This window comes from Dama dama, chromosome 10 (genome assembly GCF_033118175.1).
Source record: "Dama dama isolate Ldn47 chromosome 10, ASM3311817v1, whole genome shotgun sequence".
Taxonomy (NCBI): Eukaryota; Metazoa; Chordata; class Mammalia; order Artiodactyla; family Cervidae; genus Dama; species Dama dama.
The window spans coordinates 2,099,648-2,122,218 of NC_083690.1; the positions used below are offsets into that span (position 1 = coordinate 2,099,648).

Consider the following 22,571-nt stretch of genomic DNA (forward strand, 5'->3'; position numbering starts at 1 on the left):
GCGGTCCCCCTGAGCCCCCACGGCAGCCAGGTTCCCGCCAAATGAGGGCGGGCGCAGGGCCCAGAGGCTCCGGGGAAGGGACGGGGGCCGCCCCGGGCCCATGTCTGCAGCACCACGCTCTCCCTAAACGACACTGCTATCCCTCTGGCTGTTTAAACACAAACCATCAACACAATCACCAACACAGCCACTGAGCTGGAATTCAGACCACAGATAGCTGAGTCGCCCCTCCGTGTTCCGCTACCTCAGGGCCAGCACCTGCACGCCCCAGGCCCTCACCTTCCCCGAGAGGGCAAGACTGAGCCTGCGACCCTGATGCCTGCACGGGCCACCTGCGCCCTCCCCCGACGGGGCCCAGGAAATCCAGCTTTGAGGTGACAAGCAGGGAAAACGTGGGTCCTTTCCACAGCCTCCGGTGCTGAGCAAACCCCAGCATGGACACAGCTCCATGACCAGACACACGGGGAGGAAAGTGCATGGGGAGAAAGAGGAAGAGAGGCCGGCAGCGAGGCCAGCCCTTGGGACAGGCACTGCAGGCTGCCGCGCCACAGGAAGCTCGGCAAAATGTCACTTGGGGGCCGCTGGCTGCTCCCCACGGGACGGCTGGAACCGGAACTCACACGGGATCTAGGGAGACCTCCAGCCTCTCTGTGGCTTCCAGACCTCACGACAGAACCCTCAGGACTGCCCGGCCTCTAGGGCTGCTGAGTGCAGGACTCTGCCCTCCACGCTTCACTCAAAAACTTCCAGCGTCCTTTTGCTTCTATGTCTCCTCCTGAGCAGCTGCCTTCCCACAATCTGGTCTGACCACTCTTCCTTTTAATCGCTTCTCTGGTCCCGCTGCGTTCAGTGTGGCTACAGAGTGGGTCCACCGGCTCACTGCTGTTGGTCATGGCTGTTCTATTTTCCTTTGTTCCTCCTTGCCTTCTTTTGGAATACTTTCTATGTTCTGTCTCCTCCCTCTAATAAAGTAGCTCTTTCACTGTTCTTTCAATGGTTCCTTCAGGGATTACAACAGGTACCCTTGATGCATCAAGGTCCAATTAACTGCATTCTACCTGTTCCCAGGCAACACGTGGTCCGAGTTAACGTGGGAGTTCCCTGGCAGTCCAGCAGGTAAGACTGTGCACTTCCACTACAGGGGTGCACATCTGACCCCAGGTTGAGGAACTAAGAGCCCACGTGCAACACGGAGCAGCAAAAAAGAAAAAAAAAACAAACAGAATTAACTCCACCCGCCCACCACACACTCATGTGCTGTTGGCGTCCTGGGTTTTGGGTCCATGTGGTGTCTTAACCCCAGGAGACATCATCAGTCTTGCTTTATCCTCCAACAGCCGCTTGGAGTCACCACGCCCTCCCCTGTCCCTCCTACCCTGAGAGCATTTTCTCTGCCTGAAAACACCCTTCAGTACGTCCATGAGTACAAGGGCTACAGCTGACACTTCCTCAGTGTTTGCTGGTCTGAAACTGTCTTGATTTCCCCTTTATTCCTGAAGGGTAATTTCACTGGGTTGAAATTCACTTTCACTGCTTGGTAATCATTTTTGGTTTCTGCGGAACTTTGTAAGCTTTCGATGGGAGTGTACATGGTGCAGACTCGGTGGGACACAGTCCGGTAGTTTCTAAAAATTAAAACAGAGTTACCACAGGACCCAGCAATTTCCCTCCTTGGTAAAAGCCAAAGGACTCACGAGCAGGGTCTCGGGAGAGTTCTGTGCCCCCAGGCCCTGTGCAGTGACGTTCCTGGTCATCATCTCTGCAAGCCCCTCCTGGGAAGGTGAGGCCAGCCCGGCCCACACCTTCCCCACCCCGCCTCTAGACCCGGTGCCCCAGGCCAGAGCCCAGTGACCCGGGACACAGGGGCAACAGACAGACCGAGAGCGGCAGGGGGCAGAGCTCGGACCCCTCCCCTGGGCAGGAGAGGCCTTGAGAACCATTCCAATCGATGTCCTGAGACCCGGCTACAGCCGAATAACGACTGTCCTGTCTTCAGACACCCACAACCTGTCCCGCTGGGACACTCTCAAGGGCCCAGACGGCCTCCTGTGAGATCCCGGCAGGCGCTTCCAGGAGCGGCACAGAGGCAATGCCGCCACGCTTCCAAGAACGTCCTGCAGGCTGGGCCCAGGGCCTAGCAAAACCAGGGCCTGCCAAATTTCTACTCTAACTTCACTGTTTTCCGTTGTAATTAAGAGGCAATCTCATGGGACTCCCCTGGTGGTCCACTGATAAAGAATCTGCCTGCCAATGCAAGGCACACAGGTTCAATCCCTGGTCTGGGATTGAACATGCCGCGGGGCAACTAAGACTGTGCACCGCAGCTACTGAAGCCCTCACGTCCTGCAGCCCACACTCTGCAACGAGACGCCACCACGATGAGAAGGCCAAGTTCAACAACTAGAGTAGCCGCCACTTGCTGCAACTAGAAAAAGCCTGTGTGCAACCATCAAGACCCAGTTCAGCCAAAAGTAAAAAATTATTTTTCAAAAAAGAGGTGATGTGTGGCAGAGATACTTTAGGATGATACATATTCTATTCACACCCGTCGTTTGATCTGCGTGTACTGGAAGGACGCTCCCTTGTAGCAGGACATCTGTCTGCTGCAAGCCATCCTCTTGTCCCTGCTCTTCCAGAGCCCAGCCCCGCCCCCGCTTGGACAGGTCTTCCAGGGAGGCATCCGCAACCTGTGATCTGTGCTGTGAGGCGGCCTCCCAGTCCCACACGCCTTTTATTTACTTTATGACCCTTTATTTATTTTTATTACCCAACTGGCACACTGCACCCACCACCATGAATGAACGCTGAATTGCACAACACACCAAAGGGCATCAGAGTCAAAACCAAACAGTTACGACAGAAGGATCCATGTTCTGTGGAAAAGGCACGCACAGACGGCGCGTGGTGGCCACGGGGGGCCACACACCGGCCCCGCACAAGGGAGGTAGTGGAGAACCCTGGCCCTAGAGTGGCCCCAGGGCCCCATCCGCCCTCACCACTACTTACCAGCACTTGACTGTGGGCAGGTTACCCCTGCAAAGTGGACCAACAACAGCCACCTCTTTGAAAGGGGTCCGAGTACCCTACACGAGCACACGGGGGATGCCGAGCGCCAGACGATGCAGAAACCGCTCGACTTAAGACGGGCCAACACGTCGGGCTCGGCGTCCCGCATGTGGAGCGGGATGAGGCTGGGGGCTACGGGCTGCAGGACATAGATCCCCTTGGCTTCCTGTAAGACGCTGACCAGAGCAGATTCAAGGCTCCAGGGAGACCATGCACTCCTGGCTTGAGAGAGTCACGGGTCGGTGTGGGGGCACTCCCTCTTTGCCACAATTCTTGTGTGCAGCTGTGAACACCAGTAACTCTTTACAATAAAGCAGCAACTCTTTACAACACCTGCTAAAGATTCACACTGTCAGTGACATGGGTCAGGGTCCATCTGTACAGGGAGGAGAGACCACACAGATGCCAAGGAGATTCAAGAGGGACCAGGCTAGATCATTTCTCACTTACATGTATTTTTCAATTTTCCTGCACCAAATATATTTCTTATATAACTTTTGCAATGTGTCCCTGGATGTTTATTGCTGCAGAGCAGTTGAAATCTATGGAACAATATATGTGAAGAGCATGCTGAAAACTGTAAAGCACCACAATGGAACTCGCCAGCAAGAGCTCAAAGGAAGGATGAACCAGAGCAGAAGCCCTGCTCATCTCTGCTCAGCGCAAACACTGCACATTTACATCAGCTTTTCTCTGCACAGCACGCTTCTCAGGCATCAGCAGAAATCCTTCAGGGCCTGGACTCACACAAATGTTTCACATCAGATCTTTAGGATACATGGATCTGATGAAGAGGAACTCCATTTGGCGGTATTTTAACCTCTGAGCCACCAGGGAAGCCCCATTTGGCGGTATTTTAAAAAGGTAACAAAAAATGTTTCACAGAATCTGCCACTGTGATCTTTTTTTTTTTTTTTTTTTGTATTCATTTAAAAAAATTTTTAGTTGGAGAAGAATTGCTTTACAATGTTGTGTTGGTTTCTGCCATACAACAACCTGAATCAGTCACACTCCCCACTCCACCCTTCTAGGTCATCAGAGAGCACCAGGCTGAGCTCCCTGTAATTAAACAGCAGCTCCCCACTAGCTGTCTGCTTCCCACATGGTCATGTATGTGTTTGCCACCATGATTTTTAATGAATCACTCTCATTCCAATGACGGGGTCAGCATGCATCTGGCACTAACCTCCCCTGGAGACTTCAGCCCCTCACTCCAGCTTCTGACGACTCAAACAAGCTCCAAGGAACTGTCTGGTCACTCTTCACAAACGCGAATCACCACCATCAACATGCAAGAGCAACACCTCCCAACAACCTGCAGGCTGTTCAGAACAGCAGACAGAGACGCTATCTGTCGACCCCTGAGGTCTCGCAAATGCAGCTAGACTCCAGACATGGGTTCTTGATGAGCTCAAAATCACAGATCACAACCTCTTTACCACAGGCCTGAATCGGTCCCCAGTTCACAACCTAAAGCAGACGGGAGGCTGAGGGCTGCAGTTCTGAGATCACACAGAACTCTGGTGAAGAGACTAGTTCTCGGGATTGAAGCCACAGATCAAATCAGCAACTCTGAAAACATGGCTTTTCAAAGATTAAGAACGTACACTTATGAATCTAGTCAAAATCAAAACTCTGTTCATAAAAATAGTATGATTTGTTCCCTGGAAGTAATTCAGAAACCAGAAATTCCAAGCCTTGGGTCACCCTCTTCACTTCCTAACACCACCAGGTAACTCTCGTTGTTTGCTGTTGTTTAGTCACTAAGTCATGTCTGACCTTTGCAACCCCATGGACTAGAGCCCACCAGGCTCCTCTGTCCAGGGGATTTCCTAGGCAAGAATACTGGAGTGGGCTGCCATTTCCTTCTCCAGGGGATCTTCCCGACCCAGGGATCAAACCCACATCTCCCACGCTGCAAGCAGATTCTTCACTGCTGAGCCACCAGGGAAGCCCCAGGTAACACTCAACCTTCTCTAAGCTAACTGCGCGTCTGGCAGCCCCTAGGCTGTAAGGATACCCTTGTCTGCCTCCCCTGACTCAGCACGTGAAGTCTGCCCAGAAAGTGAAAACCTGAGGGAGAACTCAGACTCTTCAGGTACTTTGCTTTTTAGAAGTTATTTGATTTTTCTGCTGATGAAGTTTTCTTTCACAACGCTTCAAACGGATTTTCTTTTTAAAGGACTTTCACTGTATCCAAATGAACCTGCCCTGACCGCCTTACGAGGAAGCCCTACAGGTAAGGCACAGCCCGTGCTTCCACTGCACACAGGATGGACCCTGGACTGCTCTCACTTGCCAGACACTTTGTTCACCACGAAAATGTGTCAGCTTTACATTAACTCCAACAAACTGCACACGGCACCACAAAACTTTACATTCCAAAGCAATCAGAATTTCAAAGCACCAACGTGTAAGCCTGCCATTTTGTCGATGCTGGGATGTCCAACAGCGTCCTGTCACTGGCCTACCCAGGCTCAGACCGCCCCTCGGAGCACCGCGCCAGGCCTCACCCGGCCCCTTCAACTCTGCCATCTCTGTGCCTGTAGCCCTGGGGGCTGCCTTGAAGCTGGGGCACGGCCACGTCGCTGGGAAGCCAAGACCAGCAGAGGGTGGGAACCCCCGTGGGGCAGGAGGGCCCAGCACAGGGGCACCTGGGGGCCTGGTCTCTGCCCCCAGGAACAGTGTCGGTGGCGTGGCTCGGACACGGGCCTGTGCAGGGCGGACGCGGAGGCCAGCAGCTCACACTGAGGGAGGTGAGCCGACACGTGGCTGAACCCGTCTGCCGTGCGTGCCGAGTAACACGAGGTCCTTCTCATTTAGGTCACAGTGAACCCAGCCACTAATCCACCCAGCTGCCTCTGTCACATGGGGAACACGGCAACAATACCTAGAGGGATGAAGCAACAAAACCCAAAACTCAAACAAAACACCAGAAATGCTTAAAGTAATTAGTAAAGTCATCTTTATACCTGAAAAACAAACATATATACAATGGGGCTGGAATTTATACTCAACATAAACCATATTCTGTGTGATGGACCTCATTTTTTAGGTCACATACATTTCTCAAAAGAAAATTCCTACTTTACAATGTATTTAACGTTGAAAATAACTATATGTTCATATTAATTTCTATATTCATAAAGATGCTTTGGGAGGGCACACAATTATTCAGACTATTTACCTGTGAACAATACTGAGAGGGTGAGTGGGGTGGGTGTGTGGACACAGAAGGACATTTGAGTTGTTTTGATCCATGGAGCACTCGCTCTGCCCGGAGGCAGCTGAAGGCACGTCCAGAGAAACAGGGACGCCCAACAGGACTCATGTCTTCACAAAGTTTTCTTTTTTTTGGCTGCACTGCATGGCATGTGGATTTTAGTTCCCTGACCCGGGATCAAACTACCACTTGCAAGACCAATGAGAAAAACAGACAGAAAGGTTTTCATATGTTTTAAGGCACAGAGGGGCTTCCCTGGTAGCTCAGTGGTTAAGAATCCACCTGCAATGAGGAGATGTGGGTTCAATCTCTGGGTCAGGAAGATCTCCTGGTGAATGGAATGTATTCTTGCCTGGCAAATCCCATGGACAGAGGAGCCTAGCGGGCTACAGTCCATGAGGTTACAAAACAGTTGGACTTAGTGACTAAACAACAAAGCACAAGAGAGCTACCAGGAAAATGAGGTCTTAAGGGGCTAAAACATGAGAGCAAAAAGAAAAACAGATGGACAAGACAGACACATGGTCCCACTTTTCTCCTTGAGGTCCTCAAGCAGTGACCTCCAGGCTGAGAATGTGATAACTTCCAGAATTCCTAAATGGGTGTTTCACATGCACCAAAGGTGTGGATGCTGGTGCAGACGCCAGGCCTGCAGCTGGGATCCCAGTGGTATGGCTGGTTCCGGCTGGTGTAAAGTGACAAGTCCCCACACTAAAGGGCAGGTGAGCCCTCACTGGAGAAAAATGGGATTGGGGTCTTCAGGTGATTTCTTTATCTGTGTCACATACAGAATCTGTGCCCATTGTTCAATAAAAACTGCCCAGCATACTAGGAGCAAGACCAGCCAACTCAAGAACATGAGAAAAACAGACAATAGAAAAAGAACCACAAAATACCCCAATTTAAAAATTACAGGACATTAAAATGCATGTGATGAACATGTTCATTAAAAGACAAGCTTCTGAGAGAGTTCAAGCAGAGAACTGAATACTAAAAAAAACAAAAAGAAGAATCAAATGAACACTAAACTTGAAAAATATAACAACTGAAGTTAGGAACTCCACAGACAGGCCTAATAGTAGACTGCATGCAACTGAAGAGAAATGAGCCAATGGTAGGTCTGGAAAATATATACATGAAGCACGATGGGGGAAAAAGACAAAAACTACTGAAACTATTTACAAAAGAGGAAAGGTCTGGACTTCCCTGGCAGCCCAGCGGTTAAGAATCTGCCTGCCAAGGGGACACAGATTCAATCCCGGTCTGGGACGACCCCACAGGCCGAGGGCAGCCAGGCCCGGGCGACAACCCGGGCAGCCGGTGCGGTAACAGCAGAGCAGTCCCCGCCCGCTGCGACCAGAGCAAGCCCGCGGAGCAACAGACGCAGCACAGGTCTCTGAACAAGTGCAAGTTAGTCCCTTCAGTGGTGTCCGACTCTTTGCAACCCCAGGAACAGAAGCCCACAGGCTCCTCCATCCATGGGATTCTCCAGGCAAGAGTACTGGAGTGGGTTGCCATTTCCTTCTCCAGGGGATCTTGCTGACCCAGGGACTGAACCTGGGTCTCCTGCACTACAGGCAGATTCTTTACCATTTCAGCCACCAGGGAAGCCCAAATAAGTAAAATGTTTCAAAAAGTGTAAAGTAAATAAATAAAAATATAAGTGGCACTCTGATCCCATAGGATCATTGCCCTCATCAGAAGAGACCAGGGAGCTGTCTGTCTCCACCGGGACACGGTGAGAAAAGGCCCACGCGCAAACCCCGAGAACAGAACAGAGCCCGCTTTGCTGCTGGCGCCTCCGTCTGGGGCCTCCAGCCTCCAGAACCGTGAGAAGAGTCTGTCACCTAAGTCCTCAAGTCTACTGCATCTTGTCGTGGTGATCTGAGCTGACTCACACTTGGGTAAGAAGCTGGATGTGGCCACCCTGGGAAGGCCAGGGATCATGAGACTGCCAAGCTTAGTTTTCGGCCTTTTAGCGTTATTTGAATTTTTCCTTCTCTTTTTTTTAATGAAAGTTAAAATTAATTAAAATACTGGTATAATAGTGAAAACATTAAGACCTAAGATCACACTTAAAGGAAACATTTATATGATCCTTTTAACAGACAAAGATATGCTTTTGAAAACTGCATATCATCCAAACCTTCTTGTATTTTTGTATATATTTTAATGATATATTTTCTAGTTACAAAAATGTATGCTTTACAGGAATTTGGAAAATGTAGAAAAACCAAATGAAGAAAACAGAAAGCCTATATTCTCTAGCCATACAAAAAAAAAATCCCTGCATAGCCAGCCCTGTGATCAGACACCAAGCGAACTACATTCTGACTGCGAGCTATTATTCACAACGCCGCATGCAACGCGCTTTCTGATCATTTCTAACTATCTCCTTAAGAGAAGACACGGGCTCTCAGACCGAAAATGAGCCAGTGACTCAGAGATGATCAACTCCAGACGAAAGCATGTTAACGACTCCAAGGGCACAAGGAAGGGCGTTCCCTGGTGGTCCAGCGACGGTCAGGTCTCCCGGCTCTCACTGCCGAGGGTCCAGGTTCAACCCCTGGTGGGGGAACTAAGACCCCATAAGCCAGGCAGCGGGAGCCTCCTGCCCCTTGACGGGCTGAGGAAGGTGCCGACCAGGCCACACCAAGCAGGGCTTGCCTCTATCCACAAAAAGTGGTAGAGTTTGGTCCAAACAAAAGAGCTGAGTCCAGCTGCTCCCAAGGTTTCCACTGGTTCTGAGGAGGCTGTATTCCACTCGGGGAGGGACAAGGAAGGGAGAGGCTGCAGTCCTTCACAGACACGAAGCCCTGTGCACGGCCCTGGAGACTGCGTTTATTTTCACAAAGTCAGAAGGCAAGCCTGAGTTCCGGGAAGGAACTGAAGAGATTTACTGAGTTGTTGTCTCAATCAAACACTTTTTGGAATTAATGGGCTCTGGGTGTAGCCTGAGTGGGTCACAAAAATGTGCATTTGTACTGATGTGACACAGGGGAAAAATAAAGCAACGCTGATTTTCTTACATACACACACACACGTACTCGGCCTCAAGCTGGACTGAAGACAGAATTATTAGGCCACCTGCCTTTTACCTCACTGAACAACGACCACTTGACCAAACTCCACCATTTCTAAGGATGCCAGGTAAATGGGTGTAAATGAAGTCAGGATGCTAGAGGAGACTGACAGACAGTACATATGAATCAGATTCAAGTCTCCATGATGCTAACTGGTACACAAACCTGAGAACCGGCTGATCCCTGGGCGGCGGACACAGAGACGCATACGCCCGGCCACCCGCCTGCCCGGGCATCTCGATCTGGCCCGGCGGCCCCGGGTCACGGTCCCTGCAGGCACTCCCCTTTCATGAACCCACTGCCACAGAGCACCTCACAAAGGGGTCCCTCCACCCTAAATCCCTCAGTCTGAGGACTAACTGTACCTTCCTGGGCTCTGCTGAAACCTGTCAAAGACTACAGAGTTCTGTGGGACTAAAATAGAGAAAAATATTTTCTGATTCTCCTGTAACTAGCTCACAAACTCTCACTAGCCAGCACCCCCTGACCGACAGGCACACGAAGCACACAGCATGTCAGTACTGCGACCAGGTCTCCCGTGGACACGCGACGTCACAGGAGCCGGGGGCGAGTCCGCGCATCAGGGAGGGAGAGCGTGCCAGACTGGCATCAAGAAACCATCCCTCTGGGCGTGGTAGGGGGAGACTGGGGCAGAGACTCAGCCGGGGGCGAGTCCGCGCATCAGGGAGGGAGAGCGTGCCAGACTGGCATCAAGAAACCATCCCTCTGGGCGTGGTGGGGGGAGACTGGGGCAGAGACTCAGCCAGAAGGCTCTGTGGTTCCGGGAAGCGGCAGGCGCCGCAGCGAGAAACAGGGGGCTGAGCACACACTCGGCGGAGGAGTCAGGGGGGCTGGGCTGGAGCTGGTAGATGGCGGTGCCACTTCTGGAGCTAAGGATGGCAGCTTTGGGTGCCTCTCAGGATACATGATTAGTAAAACTGCAAAGTGTCATGATCTGAAATCGCCTGCCACCTGGATGAGAATGTCACCAACATCGAGCAGACCAGTAAGTTCAGATGTCAACGAATACACAGCAGGATCTGAAACTTCAAGCACCTGCTGTGTGCCCTGAACACCTGCTGCGTGCAGGCCCACCAAGGACCAGCTCATGGACCTCCCTGACAGCCTCAGCTGGCAGGCCCTTACTTCATCCTCCTCCTGTTACAGGAAAGCTCAGAGAGGTGAAGCAACTCTCCCACCATCACATAAGGAGGAGAAGGCTGACCCCAGAAGACACAGCCGGTGGAAAAGGCATCATGCAAGGGGTCCTTAAATTAAACCACTGAGCTTAATTAACCTTCTCCCCATCCAGCCCACGAGGTGAAGGGAAAGATCTATACACTCCTGTCTTTTTTGTTTGCTTGCATTGCCCATCTTGTGGGATCTTGGTACCCCAACCAGGGAGTGAACCCAGGACCGCAGCACTAAGAGTGTGCAGTCCTAACCACTGGACCCCGAGGGAATTCCCTGTAAATTCCTGCCCTGCAAACCCCACAGCTACATACTAAAGTCCGTCTAAAAACATCTCTAGTCACCAACTTTGGGATCATCTGTTCAGTTAAAGGAATTCATCCAGATGGACAAGTCACACACCACAAAGAAAAGGCAACAGGCCATGTTCTCTCCCCGAGCCCCATGTCCCACCTGAGAGTGACCACAGCCACAGCAGTAGGAAGAAGAGGCGGAAAGCTGCAGGGAGAGCCACACTTCACAAGCGAGTCACCCTCCATCACAGAAGATCCAAGAGTCCTACAGTGAAGAGTGCTTGCACGGTAAGTCACTTCAGCCGTGTCTGACTCTTTGTGACCCTGGGGACTGTAGCCCACGAGGCATGGGATTCTCCAGGCAAGAACACTGCAGAGGGTTGCCGGGCCCTCCTCCAAGGGATCGTCCAGGCCCACGGGTCAGGATCAAACCTCTATCTCCTCCATCTCCTACACTGGCAGGTGGGTCACTTTACTACCAGTGCCACCTGGGAAGCCCTGAAGATCAAATTAAACAGGCTGTCACCAGAATCCCTTGGACAGCAAGAAGAGCAAACCAGGAAATCAACCTTGAATATTCATTGGAAGGACTGATGCTGAAGCTGAAGCTGCAATATTTTGGTCACCTGATACGAAGAGCTGGCTCACTGGAAAAGACTCAGATGCTGGGAAAGATTGAAGGCAAGAGGAGAAGGGGACAACAGAGGACGAGATGGTCTGATGGCATCACCGACTCAGTGGACATGAGTTTGCGCGAACTTTGGGAGATGCTGAAGAACAGAGAAGCCTGGCGTGCTGTAGTCCATGGGGTCGCAAAGAGCCGGACACGACTGAGCAACTGAACCATCACCACAACAGCAGGACCAGTGTCCTGAGACCCCTGTCGCCTGGGCCCCCACCACCCTGAGGATAGAAGCAGCCGGCCCCAGAGTCACCACCCCACCCCCGCCCCGCGGCGCTGGAGCTGCAACCAGAAACCCCAGAGCAACCTCACTTTTCTGCCTTCCACACAAAACGACACACATTTGGGTGCTTCCCCTTTTTATATTTCTCCTTCTTCAAGTCATTTACCAGAACACAGTTGATAAGGCAACAAACAGGTCAGGCAATTCCTCAGTGTGGACAGTAAGGGCTGGTCATCCGTCCATCACCAGACCCACAAGTTACTCCTGCTACAAGCATCATCTGCACTGAACTCTCTGCCCACGGCCACAGGGACCAGCGCTGACCAGGGGGCCTCACTGTCTGCCCCACCCAGAAGACGTAAGGAGAGAGCAGATGAGAACCTGTCCTCGGGCAACTTCTCAACCAGTGAGGAAGGCAGTAAAGAGAAATGGAAAGCATTCGCCACTTAGACATGAAAACCAGCAGCAACATAAACAAGGTTCTACTGTGGAGCACAAGGAACTATATTTGATATCCTGAGATAAGCTGTAAGGGAAAAGACTATATCAAAGAATGCACATACAGTGTATGTATAACTGAGTCACTCTGCTATACAGCAGAAATTAAGACAACAATGTAAGTCAACTACATGTCGATTAAAAAAGGAGAGGGGCTTCCCTGGTGGCGCTGTGGTTAAGACTCCATGATTAACCACAGTGGGGCATGGGTTCGATTTCTGGTCAGGGAAGTTTCACACACTGCATATTGCGCCCAGAAAAGGAAGTATGTTTTTAAAAAGAGACAGAGAAAAGAAAACCAGTGGCAATAGATAAGTGCAGGTGGTTGAAGGACTGAAAAAGATGGCCTGACTTCAGGCCTGACTAACCAGGCCGAGCCCAGCCCCTGGCAGGCCAGGCCAGGCTTCCAAGCCTGTGGATGTCTTACAGGCCCTGGGCCCCCAGGCCAAATCACTCAGTAAATAAATAGCCAAAACACCTGTGCCATCAGAGGGCCCTCTGCCAATTCACACCAAATTTAAACGTGGGTATGAACCAACCCAAGTCAGTGCAGAGTTCCACCGACAACAGGCCACAGAGACCAGGGACATTTTCCACACAGAGAACAGCAAACCAGCAAGGAATTTAGTGACCCGTCAGCCCAGGGCTCAAAATGACCCCAGGAGACTAGGCTAAGTGCAGAATATACCAGGGGCATCCCTGTTTTCTCAGTTTTGACAAAGACCTATGGAAAAGGCTCTCAAGTCAACAACATGAAAAACAGCCATGTGCACACGAAGCCAGCAAGGAGCGGCACTCGGGCAGCCCCGGCTGGTACGGGGCGCCGGGGCGGCCCAGGGGCGCAGCTGGAGCAGCCTCGCGGTACAGGGCCCGCGGGGCCGGGGAGCTCAGCTCCGGAGCCCCTCGCCGTCGTCCTGTCCCAGACAGGCCCTCCTGACACACTCTCCAGCAGCGGCTGCGCTGAGATGGCACGTGCTGCTCCTCCGGGCGGGCGGCGGGGGCGGGCACCAGCACCCACTCTCCTTCTCCCTCCTCGCTGGACAGAGCAGGGCGGCCCTATTTGGTCGGAGCCCAGGCACCGTGATCAGACTGGAGTGGGCAGCGCCAGCCACGGGGGGCAGTTGTTTACACAACACGGGAGCAAAGCCGGCCGTGGGAAGGCAGAGACAGAGCAGCACTCAGAGGAGAGCAGTTCCTGTGAAACCGACCTCCCACAGGAGCCAGCACTCGCGATCCTAGATGCTCTACCCACAGGAGATGAAAACTCACGTCCTCGCAAAAACCCACACACAGGTGTTTACTGCAGCTTTAGTTATAACTGCCCAAAACTGGACCCATCAGGAAGTCCTCTAGCTGGCGAATGGATACATACACTGTGGTCCATCCAGAGAGCGGAATATTATTCAGGGCTGAAGCTATGAGCAATCAAGCCATGAAAAGACACTGAGGAACCTTAAAAGCGTGTGACTAAGAGAAGCCAATGTGAACAGGTTACATACTCTCTACTTAAAACTACACGGCGTCTGGAAAAGGAAAGACCATGGAGACAGCAGAGATCAGGATCAGGTTCATCCGCTGTTAACAAATGACCACCCTGGTAGGGGCACTGCTGGGGCGGGTGGGGGAGGCTGTGCACGTGCGGGGCAGTGGCACACAGCAAACGTCTGTGCCTTCCTCGCAATTGTGCTGGGAACCTAAAACTGCCCTAAAAGACAATGAAAACAAAATCAGGTCTTTAAAACAAACATGGCTGGAGTCAGAATCAAACCGCACCTGAAGCTGGGCCCGCTCCGGACTTTCTGTCTGTCTGGGCCAGCCCAACCCCTTCACTGTGGAAGCTGGGCGGGCTGGGTTTTCTGTGACTTTCAACCTCATGGACCCTAACCGCACACCCCTGCAAAGCAAGTGGACTGTGCTGGAGTCAGCCTGTTAGCGCTGATGGACACCGGCCCTGACACAGGAGGGCGCCCATCCACACACTCACACAGGCAGCCCCGAGAGGGGCACATCGGGGCGCAGGCAGGACTTGGGGGCGCCAGGCCCCTGTGGCGCCAACACCCCCACGTGCCAGAGTCCTCACAGCTGAACATGTTCCCACAATTGGATAGTAAAGGTTACATACTACTAACAGAGCAAACTGAAGCGAGAAAAGCAAGGCTGCTGCTACAACGGGCCCCCGACCAAGAACCGGGAAGTGTGAGGGGTAGCACGTGGGAATTTCTAAAACCAGAAATCAGAACTGAGCTCAGTTTGTTTTCCTCTGCAGCCCAGGCCTCAAATATAATCCCATTTTAAAACTGTTCTAATCAAATATGAAAACTTCCATGTTAGGTTTTAAAAGCTATTGTCACTTACTAGCCTTCCTTACCAGGATAATTTTATAGTATATTCTGTTGTAAAAAGATTGCTAAATCAATAAGGACAGTGAGGAAAAGGTGCATAAAGGTGCATAAAGATTACCTGAAACAGTGTATCTTTTTTCATCACATCACTTAAAGAATATTTAAACCCTCAAAAAGTTTAACCCTGTGTTTGTTAGAAGTAGCCAATCTCTCTACCACAGAAAGCCTGGAGACATGATCTGGGCTTTCACTGGCTCCACGGGAGAGCCCAGCACCCAGGGATGCGTTTGCAGATCCACGATTGAATCGGCAGGGCCACAGAATCCCCAGGTTTCAGTTCTGCAGGCAGGAGTGTCCGGGACCACCTGCCGACAGGGAGCTGAGTGAGAATGCGAGTGCCCACTGACCTCGGCTACGGGCCCCAGCTCCAGACCAAACACACTTCCAGCAAGACCACCGACGGAGAACAGGGGACAGGCTTCCAAGCTGGCAACGACTTCCGGAGAGCGCCACTCCACACCTCCAAGGCTCACCGCGCTCTGTGCAAGGACTGATCACAGCCGAGGAGAGCTGGGAACTGAACACACAGCACACCACCCCTTCCTTGGCGGGAGCCGGGAGGTGCAGAACCCGTCCTGGAGCCTCCCTGCAGCCACAGGGAGTTCCCTAAGTGCGCGGACAGCCTGTGGCCCAGCAGCCTCCTCGCCACCACCTCCCAAGTGGCCCGGAATTCTCTCCGCACTGATGCACTCAAATGTCCTATCAAACCAAGAGGATCAAGTCTGCCCCATAAACCCACCTTCTGTGCAAAAGAACACAAATTTTACTACTAAAGGATAAGCTTTAAATATCATACGACTCCTAAGAATGCCAACGCTCCTAATGACTTACAAAGCCATATATTTTAGGCTGTTCTTGATAAGTCAGTCGGTTAGGTCGTCGCTGTCATGTCCGACTTTTTGCGACCCCATGGACTGCAGCACGCCAGGCCTCTCCGTCCATCACCAACATCTGGAGCTTCCTCAAATTCATGTCCATAGAGTCGGTGATGCCATCCAACCATCTCATCCTCTGTTGTCCCCTTCTCCTCCCACCTTCAATCCTTCTTGATAAGGTGCCCTCAAAATACAAATATTAAAAACATCTAGGGGAACTTCCCTGGTGGTCCAGTGGTTAAAAATCCGCCTTTCAATGCAGGAGACTCCGGTTCAATTCCTGGTTGGGGAATGAAGATCCCACATGCCTGGGGCAACTAAGCCCCCAGGCCACAACTACGGAGCCCAAACAAAGATCCCAGATCCAGGTTGGCAACTAAGACCTGATGAAGTCAAATAAACAAACAAGCAAACATCTGGGACTTCCCTGGTGGTCCAGTGGTTAAGAATCCGCCTACCAATGCAAGGGATTTGATCACTGGTCCGTGAAGATTCCACGTGCTGCGGGGCAACCAAGCCCGTGCGCCACAGTTACGAAGCCACGAGCCGCAACAAGAGACGCCACTGCGGGAGAAACCTGGGCTCCACAGCTGGAGGGCAGCCCGGCTCGCCACAGCCAGGGTAAACCCGAGCACAGGAACAAAAACACACACACACACAAAATTTAAAAAGAAACGTAAAGACATCCAACACATGAGGAGGTATCGTGAGCAAAGACCAGCCCCACAACTCACCCCGGCTCCGGGAGTCCACCCACTCGGGCTGAAGGACAAGGCCTGTCCCTGGCTGATTCTCCAGGTCGTGGAGGTGGGCACAGGACTGCAGGCCGCGGGTCGACTCACCTGAACTCTCTTCCTTCGCTGTACCGTCTACTCGAGGAGGCCCTCGGGGCGGCAGTTTCCAGGAGCAGCTTCTGCGTGAGCCTGCCAGGCGGAGCAGGGTCCCGGCCACCAGCTTCGTCCACCTCCCGGTCACACTTCCATTCCTCGTCTTCGTTCAGCGTGGGCAGGTACCCGGGGACACCCTTCCCTGCCCCTGACCCGGAGCTCTGGTCGCTGCAGAGCTTCGGGCTCTCCGAGCCTGTCCTCGTGTACTCCAGGTAAATGTCAGACTTGAGGAAGGAGGGGTAGGTGTTCTCCTCCATGGTGGACTGGACCTCCGTCTGCGCCTGGTCAAACATGGCGGGGTCGATCTGCTGCTTCGAGATGCAGTCCTTTATGAAGCTCTTGGTGGCGGGCTTGGTCTGCCGGGACACAATGCCGTTGTTATCAAGGATGTACTTGCGGTAGATGGCTCTGGCCAGCTTCAGCCTCTTCTCTTCATTCGAGTCACAGGGCTCTAGTTTCCTGAAGCCGCTGCAGGCAAACCAGAAGTCCAGGAGGTCGGCACAGTCCTCCTGTTTCAGGAAAGTCCTGAACAGGTTTATGCCATCTTGATCGTCCAGCAGGGAGTGCAGTGACTCGGCCCACTTCAAGTACGGAGGGGTGGGTGACGCGCTGCCCTCGGGCTCGTACCCCAGGTCCAGGTCCGAGCGCCTTGGAGTGGCTGTGGAAGTCTCCCCTTTAATCCCAGCGCCTTTCCCAGAGCAGAAGCTGTGGCTGACGGGCCTGGGGTCTGTGGACACCAGTTCACCCTCCTCACCAGGCACTGGGGGTCGGGGGGCATCTTCGGTGAAACTTGCTCCAAGGTCCAAGGGGAAACCCTGCTCTTGGATATTCATTTTGGGACTCTGTGCGTCAATGAACAATGAGCGCTGCACCCTAATACATCAGTACTTACGGCTCCAAAGTGAATCAATCTGTCCTGTTGAAACCATTAAGAGGACAAGGATTAGGAAAGATGGGTCCATGGAAATATGACCACAGAGGTTTTCTCACGACAAGACTCGCAATGATGCCCTCCCGCTCGAACTCAAAGCCAGAAACTCAGTTTAAATGTTCAGTCCTCTGTCACAAGGTTTTGTACTATGTTAAAACAATTTCTGTAAACTTTGCCAACTACAGGAATGCCTCTGGCACAAAGAAATCAATGTCCAGAACACAGAGAGCATCACTACCCTTGAGGATCCTTCTGTGAGAACAAGGAGAGACTACAAGCCTGGGGACCCTCCATCCTGAGCTGCAATAGGACTGCATGGCCAGGCCCTCTCAAGCTCCGGAAAGGCAGGAGGGCTGGAGGAGGCACAGGAGCTTCTGGTCCTCCCAGCTGTGCAAAGTCAGGTGAGAGCCAGCCCCTCACGAGGAAGGTGAGGGTGTGTATCTCAGCATCACAGGGCCACTGTGATGCGCAGACACGGCACTCCACACCGCGGGCTGGCGGCCATGTCTGCCCTCCAAGCTCTTCAGGCCCAGAGCCGCTCTGCTTCTTGCTTTCCACCGCTTCACACTGAGTGTCCCCACGATCCGGGCAAACACACAGCAACTTGTTCTTCTAAGTCTCAACACGGCCCAAAGAGCAGGGAACCATGGGTCGCCTCACGCACCTTCAAGTGAGTGAGCACACAGCTCCCATGCACAGGGGCCTTCTCACACCGCCAATGATGTGAAGGCTTTTATTTTTTTTGCCACACAGGGCAGCTTGTGGGATCTTAGTTCCCCAAGCAGGGAATGAACCCAGGCCCTCAGCAGTAAAAATGTGGAGTCCTAACCACTGGACCACCAGGGAATTCCCATGAACAGTCTTAAAAAAACGCTTCCATCAGAGATGTGCTCTAGACTTGAAAACCTTGCTTAAAAGGAAAGTGTCCTTCTGACAGCAAATGGCAACTGAGTACTCTGAGGAACAGCGAAGGTACAGAGCAGACAAGGCCCAAACCCTACTAGCTAAGGAAGCATGTGGCTCACAGGATGCAGCTCGGGTAAGTGAAAGTCACGTGACTCGCCCTCTCAGAGTCAGGGAGCCATGGTTCTGTCTCTGCTGCTAGAAGCCCGTCTTGCACAAGGGAAGGCTGCCCTGCCAGGGCTCTGCCACAGCCTCGCGTCCTGTCCTCCCTGACACCGAGCCCACTGGCTCAAGCCACACCTCCCAACCTGGCCTGCTGGATGTAAGTGGCCTGCTTAGAAGGAGACTGGAGAGAAGCATGACAGCCCCAATCGCTGAGAGCACGGAGCGAGTCAGAGGAGCAGAGCAAAAGCCAAAAACCTGGCACCAACACAAGGCACAGACCTCCAGCCACCTCTCCACTCTCGGGCCCTGGCCTACGTGCAACCTGCCCCATACCTGGTCCGCACACACTCGCCTGCCAGCAGCTGCCGACACCTCACGGCACCCAGAGGTGGAGCACAGGTCACAACTACTGTCCTAAGCTAGTGACTAGCCTACCGGGTCGGCTGCAATCTCGGCCTCGGCAGGAACAGCCTGCTTTCTCAGGTCAAGGCCCATGGGCTGTGACAGCTGCTGCTCACGGACCACTTCAACTGCAAGGTCGCCTCCTCTGAGCCCCATCGACAGGGACTGAGCACCTCTGAGGTCTCCACACCAGCACCTTCTTGTTGGGGTCACCATCTCAGGAAGGAGGACCCACACCTGGTCCCCTGAGCCTTATTGCTGGAGATGCTCTGTGGTTCACTTGCCTTGAGGAAAAACCAAGTCACTGTGTTCTAAGGGGAGGCTGATTACTAGTCACGTCACTTTCTCTTAAAGCGCTGATGTCTTCCAGGTAAACAACTTGGAGCAGCCTGGTTTAAATGTTCTCTGCAGGGCCTACAGCATCTGACACAAGGTCTCACAACTAAGGGGCACCAACAAACATGTAATTCATGAACATTAAGGAAAACAACATTTGGCTCAGATGTGGAACATTAGCCCTTCACAGGTGCTGAAACAGCAGCAGGTTCAACATCGAGCTGTCTTTTCATTTGTGTGAAAGCAAGTCCCCCTAATCATTTAAGCTATCTTCTCACAGCCCGGGAGAAACATTTCTTAAAATTCACATCTGGTTTTGGTTGTCAACTGACAGGAGACCGTCAGTGTCCCAGAAGCACAAGAACATCCCTCCACATTGCTGCTGTTAGGTAATGCGCTGCCATCACTGAGATCTCTGGGATCCCAAGGTGTTCGGTGTGCACACGCACACACCACATACAAAGACGCTGCCTTGCTTCAGGTGAGAGTCAAGGGCCCACAGGCACTGGATCTGGCCAACAGATCCACCTTCAACAAAGGGGGCTCCACAAAAGGAATCTACAACTCTGATGCCTCATTCACAAGCTCCTTCAGTCATTGCCAAGGAGCACCCCCTGGGTACCACGGCAGCCAGCTCAAGGCTGTAGGTGTGCGTATATTTATTTGTTTTACTCAAACGCAACTTTTGAATTTTTGATTTATGTGAAGTATGGAAACAACAGAGTGTGACTCTGACATGCTCCCAATTGTCCGTTTACTAAGAATTGTCCTGAGAATTGGGACTACAGCTTTACCTGTAAGCTACTCCCCCACCACCTAAATCCTCAATGACCAACGAAACCCAAAAAGTCCACTTAGCTTTCCTGAAACCAGAAATCCAAGAAACATAAATACCTGCTAGGAATCAGACAGAAACAAACATCCTGTATGTTTTCCCATCCTGGTTCCTGAATAGAAGTTCTTAAAACTGAAACCCAGATAGTGCTATCTTGGGAGGTCAGGTTTAGACTGTGTGTGTTCTCCAAAATAAGGCCTGGTCCAAGGGTGTGAGGGTCTCCCTGAAGCAGCAGAGAACAGAAGTATGAGCACAAACAAGGGGCCAAGATGCACAATCACTCTTTATTAATTATCTTAGAGACGGGCTGAGAAAAATGCCCAGAGGACTAATGCATTTTTCTCTGCTGTGCTCGATGCTGAACTATGAGCGTCACTGCCCTGACTGTACAGCTCTGGTTTCACAAGGGACTCGGTTCCCGTGAAAATGGAGAGCAGAGGTGGACTCTAAGACATACCCCCGGGAGAGAGGCAGAGAAAGCTGGGGGGTGAGGCATCTACCCGAGGGAGTAAAGCCCCTCAAGCAAGCCAGACCACCCGACCTCAGGCTCTGCCTCACGGGTAGTGCTTCCTCCGGTTTCAGACTCACTCACTCCTACTTTTTGCTCGGGGAGGCGGGGGTTCTACGGGGAGAAGGGACCCTCCGCCATCCGGCTTATCCCCAGGATGCTTCTGTACCCACCACCCACTCTGCCCCGGACCCACGGATCACAGCACGGCACTCAGCACCATCCAATCAAACACATCAGCTGCACACCCCAGCCTCCTCCCGCAGTACCTTCCTTCTGAGAATCCTGAGTATTCCTCACCCCTTTCAGCTCACCCTGAGCCAAGTGGAAGCCCGCTGTGAGCCGTCCACGGGCCCCAGAGTCAACAGGGGCCGACCCCTCGCCTTCGGCATCAGCTGCGAGCACCGCCTCCTAGACACACCCGCCCTCGCAGCGGTGGGCCGCACGCCTCCTCTCGCGCTCCGAGCCCTCGCGGGCCCGGACCCGCACGCCCCCCGAACCCCTCTTCCGGGTCCCGCTCCCGGCCCGGCCCGCGCGGCCTACAATGGGCGCCGCACAGGCCCGCGCCCCTCAGGAATGTGCGCCCGACCGCGCGACTCACCCGCGCGGCGGCGGCGGCGGCGGCGGCGGCGGGGCCCCGGGCCCGGATCCCGGAGCTGCGCGGCGCGGCCCATGCGCTCAGCGGCGGCGCCGCGGGCGGGACGCGGCGGGGGCGCGGCCCCGGGCGGCCCCCATCGCAGCGGCGGCGCGGCGGCCCGCAGGCGGGCGCGGGGCAGGCCGCGGGGCCGCCGCCAAGACCGGCCGCGCACTCCCGCCGGCCTGCTCCGCGGGGACGCGGCTCCGGCCCGACTGCGGCCGGTCCGGCGGCGGCGGCGGCGGCGGCGGCGGTAGCGGCGGCCACGATCGCTTCCCAGAGCGGGGAGCCGGAGCCCAGAGCGCCGAAGCCCAGGCCGGAGCGCCCCCGCCGGCGCCGCCCGGAAGTGCGGGGGCGGGGCCCAGAGCGTCGGGCGGGGCTCGGAGCGCGGGGCGTGCCGAGAGCGCGGGGGCGGGGCCAGGAGCACCTGACGGAGCCCAACGCGGGGACAGGGCGAGGAACACGCTGCGCGGAGCCTCCGGCGTGGAGGCGGGGCCTGGTGGGCGGGGTCAAGGCTGGGGGAGCCGGGCGCAGAGCGCGAGACCGAGCCAGAGCGCGAGACCGAATCCGAGCGCAGGGAAGGGCCTGGAGCCTGGGGGCGGAGCCTCGGCCGTGGAGGCGGGGCCTTGGTGTGGGCGTGGACCCTTAGCGTGGAGGCGGAGCCAAAAGCGTCTGGGCGGACGGGAGGCGTGACGCAGAGCCCGGCCGAGTGGGCGTCATCAGATATGTCGCTGGGGGCGGGGGCCTTGGTGGGGGCGGGGCCTTGGTGGGGGCGGGGCCAAGACGCCGTCGAGGGTGACCAAGGAGGGGGCACCGGAAACTGCGCTGGTCCCCTGGGGCTGTGTCATTAGGGAGGGTGGCCCGAGCGTCGAACGGATAGACGGCCCTCAGGCTGCCCCGCAGACGCACGCCAGGTCGGAGCCCTTTTCTGCCTCCCATACGGTGTCCACTGACCCAGGGCTCCAGAGGTCAGCACCCCAGGCCCGGCCCGCCCAGCCGGACTGCCACGCCCTCCGAGCTCCCTGACCGGGAAGACTCTCGGAGGAGGACGGCCACCGACTGCCCCTGGCACGGAAGAAAGCAGGTGTCCAGGAGTTGGACGGTTGCAGGGCCAAGCCAGGCTGACCAGGAGCTAAGCCCTGAGTGACATACAGCCTCTTTGTCCCCCTTCACGCCTGCTGCCTCCTGGCCAGCCAGGACCCTGAGAAGGTGGGCTTGGGCTCTGCCCTCCCTGAGTCCCCGTCAGGTCACACAGAAGGCATCCAGTGAGTGCTGGTTGTCACTAGGGCAGGAGCTCCAACCTCCAGAGAGAACTATGGGCAGACTGGCCAGGGCCCCACCCCAGCTGGTCCAGCCTTCCTGGGTTTCACTCAGGCACCATCCAGGGTCCTGGCAGGGGCTTCACTTCCCACCACTGCCCCACGGGTACCACTG

At 54.1% G+C, this 22,571-nt stretch overlaps 1 protein-coding gene across 6 annotated transcripts in view; it reads right to left on the reverse strand.

Annotated features, from left to right (window-relative positions):
* Window positions 1–21,149, reverse strand: part of AXIN1 (axin 1) — a 37,772-nt gene extending 16,623 nt beyond the window's left edge. For 3 of the 6 annotated variants that reach the window (XM_061152409.1, XM_061152407.1, XM_061152410.1), the window contains exons 1-2: window positions 21,105–21,147; window positions 16,379–17,339 (exon numbers count right to left, since the gene is read on the reverse strand). In XM_061152409.1, the coding sequence (XP_061008392.1) occupies window positions 16,379–17,256 (878 nt within the window). In that variant the 5' untranslated portion in view covers window positions 17,257–17,339; window positions 21,105–21,147. Of the gene's footprint in view, window positions 1–16,378; window positions 17,340–21,104 lie in introns of all 6 variants that reach the window. The other 3 variants (XM_061152408.1, XM_061152406.1, XM_061152411.1) reach the window with 2 other exon arrangements.
* Between the last annotated feature and the right edge of the window lie 1,422 nt (window positions 21,150–22,571).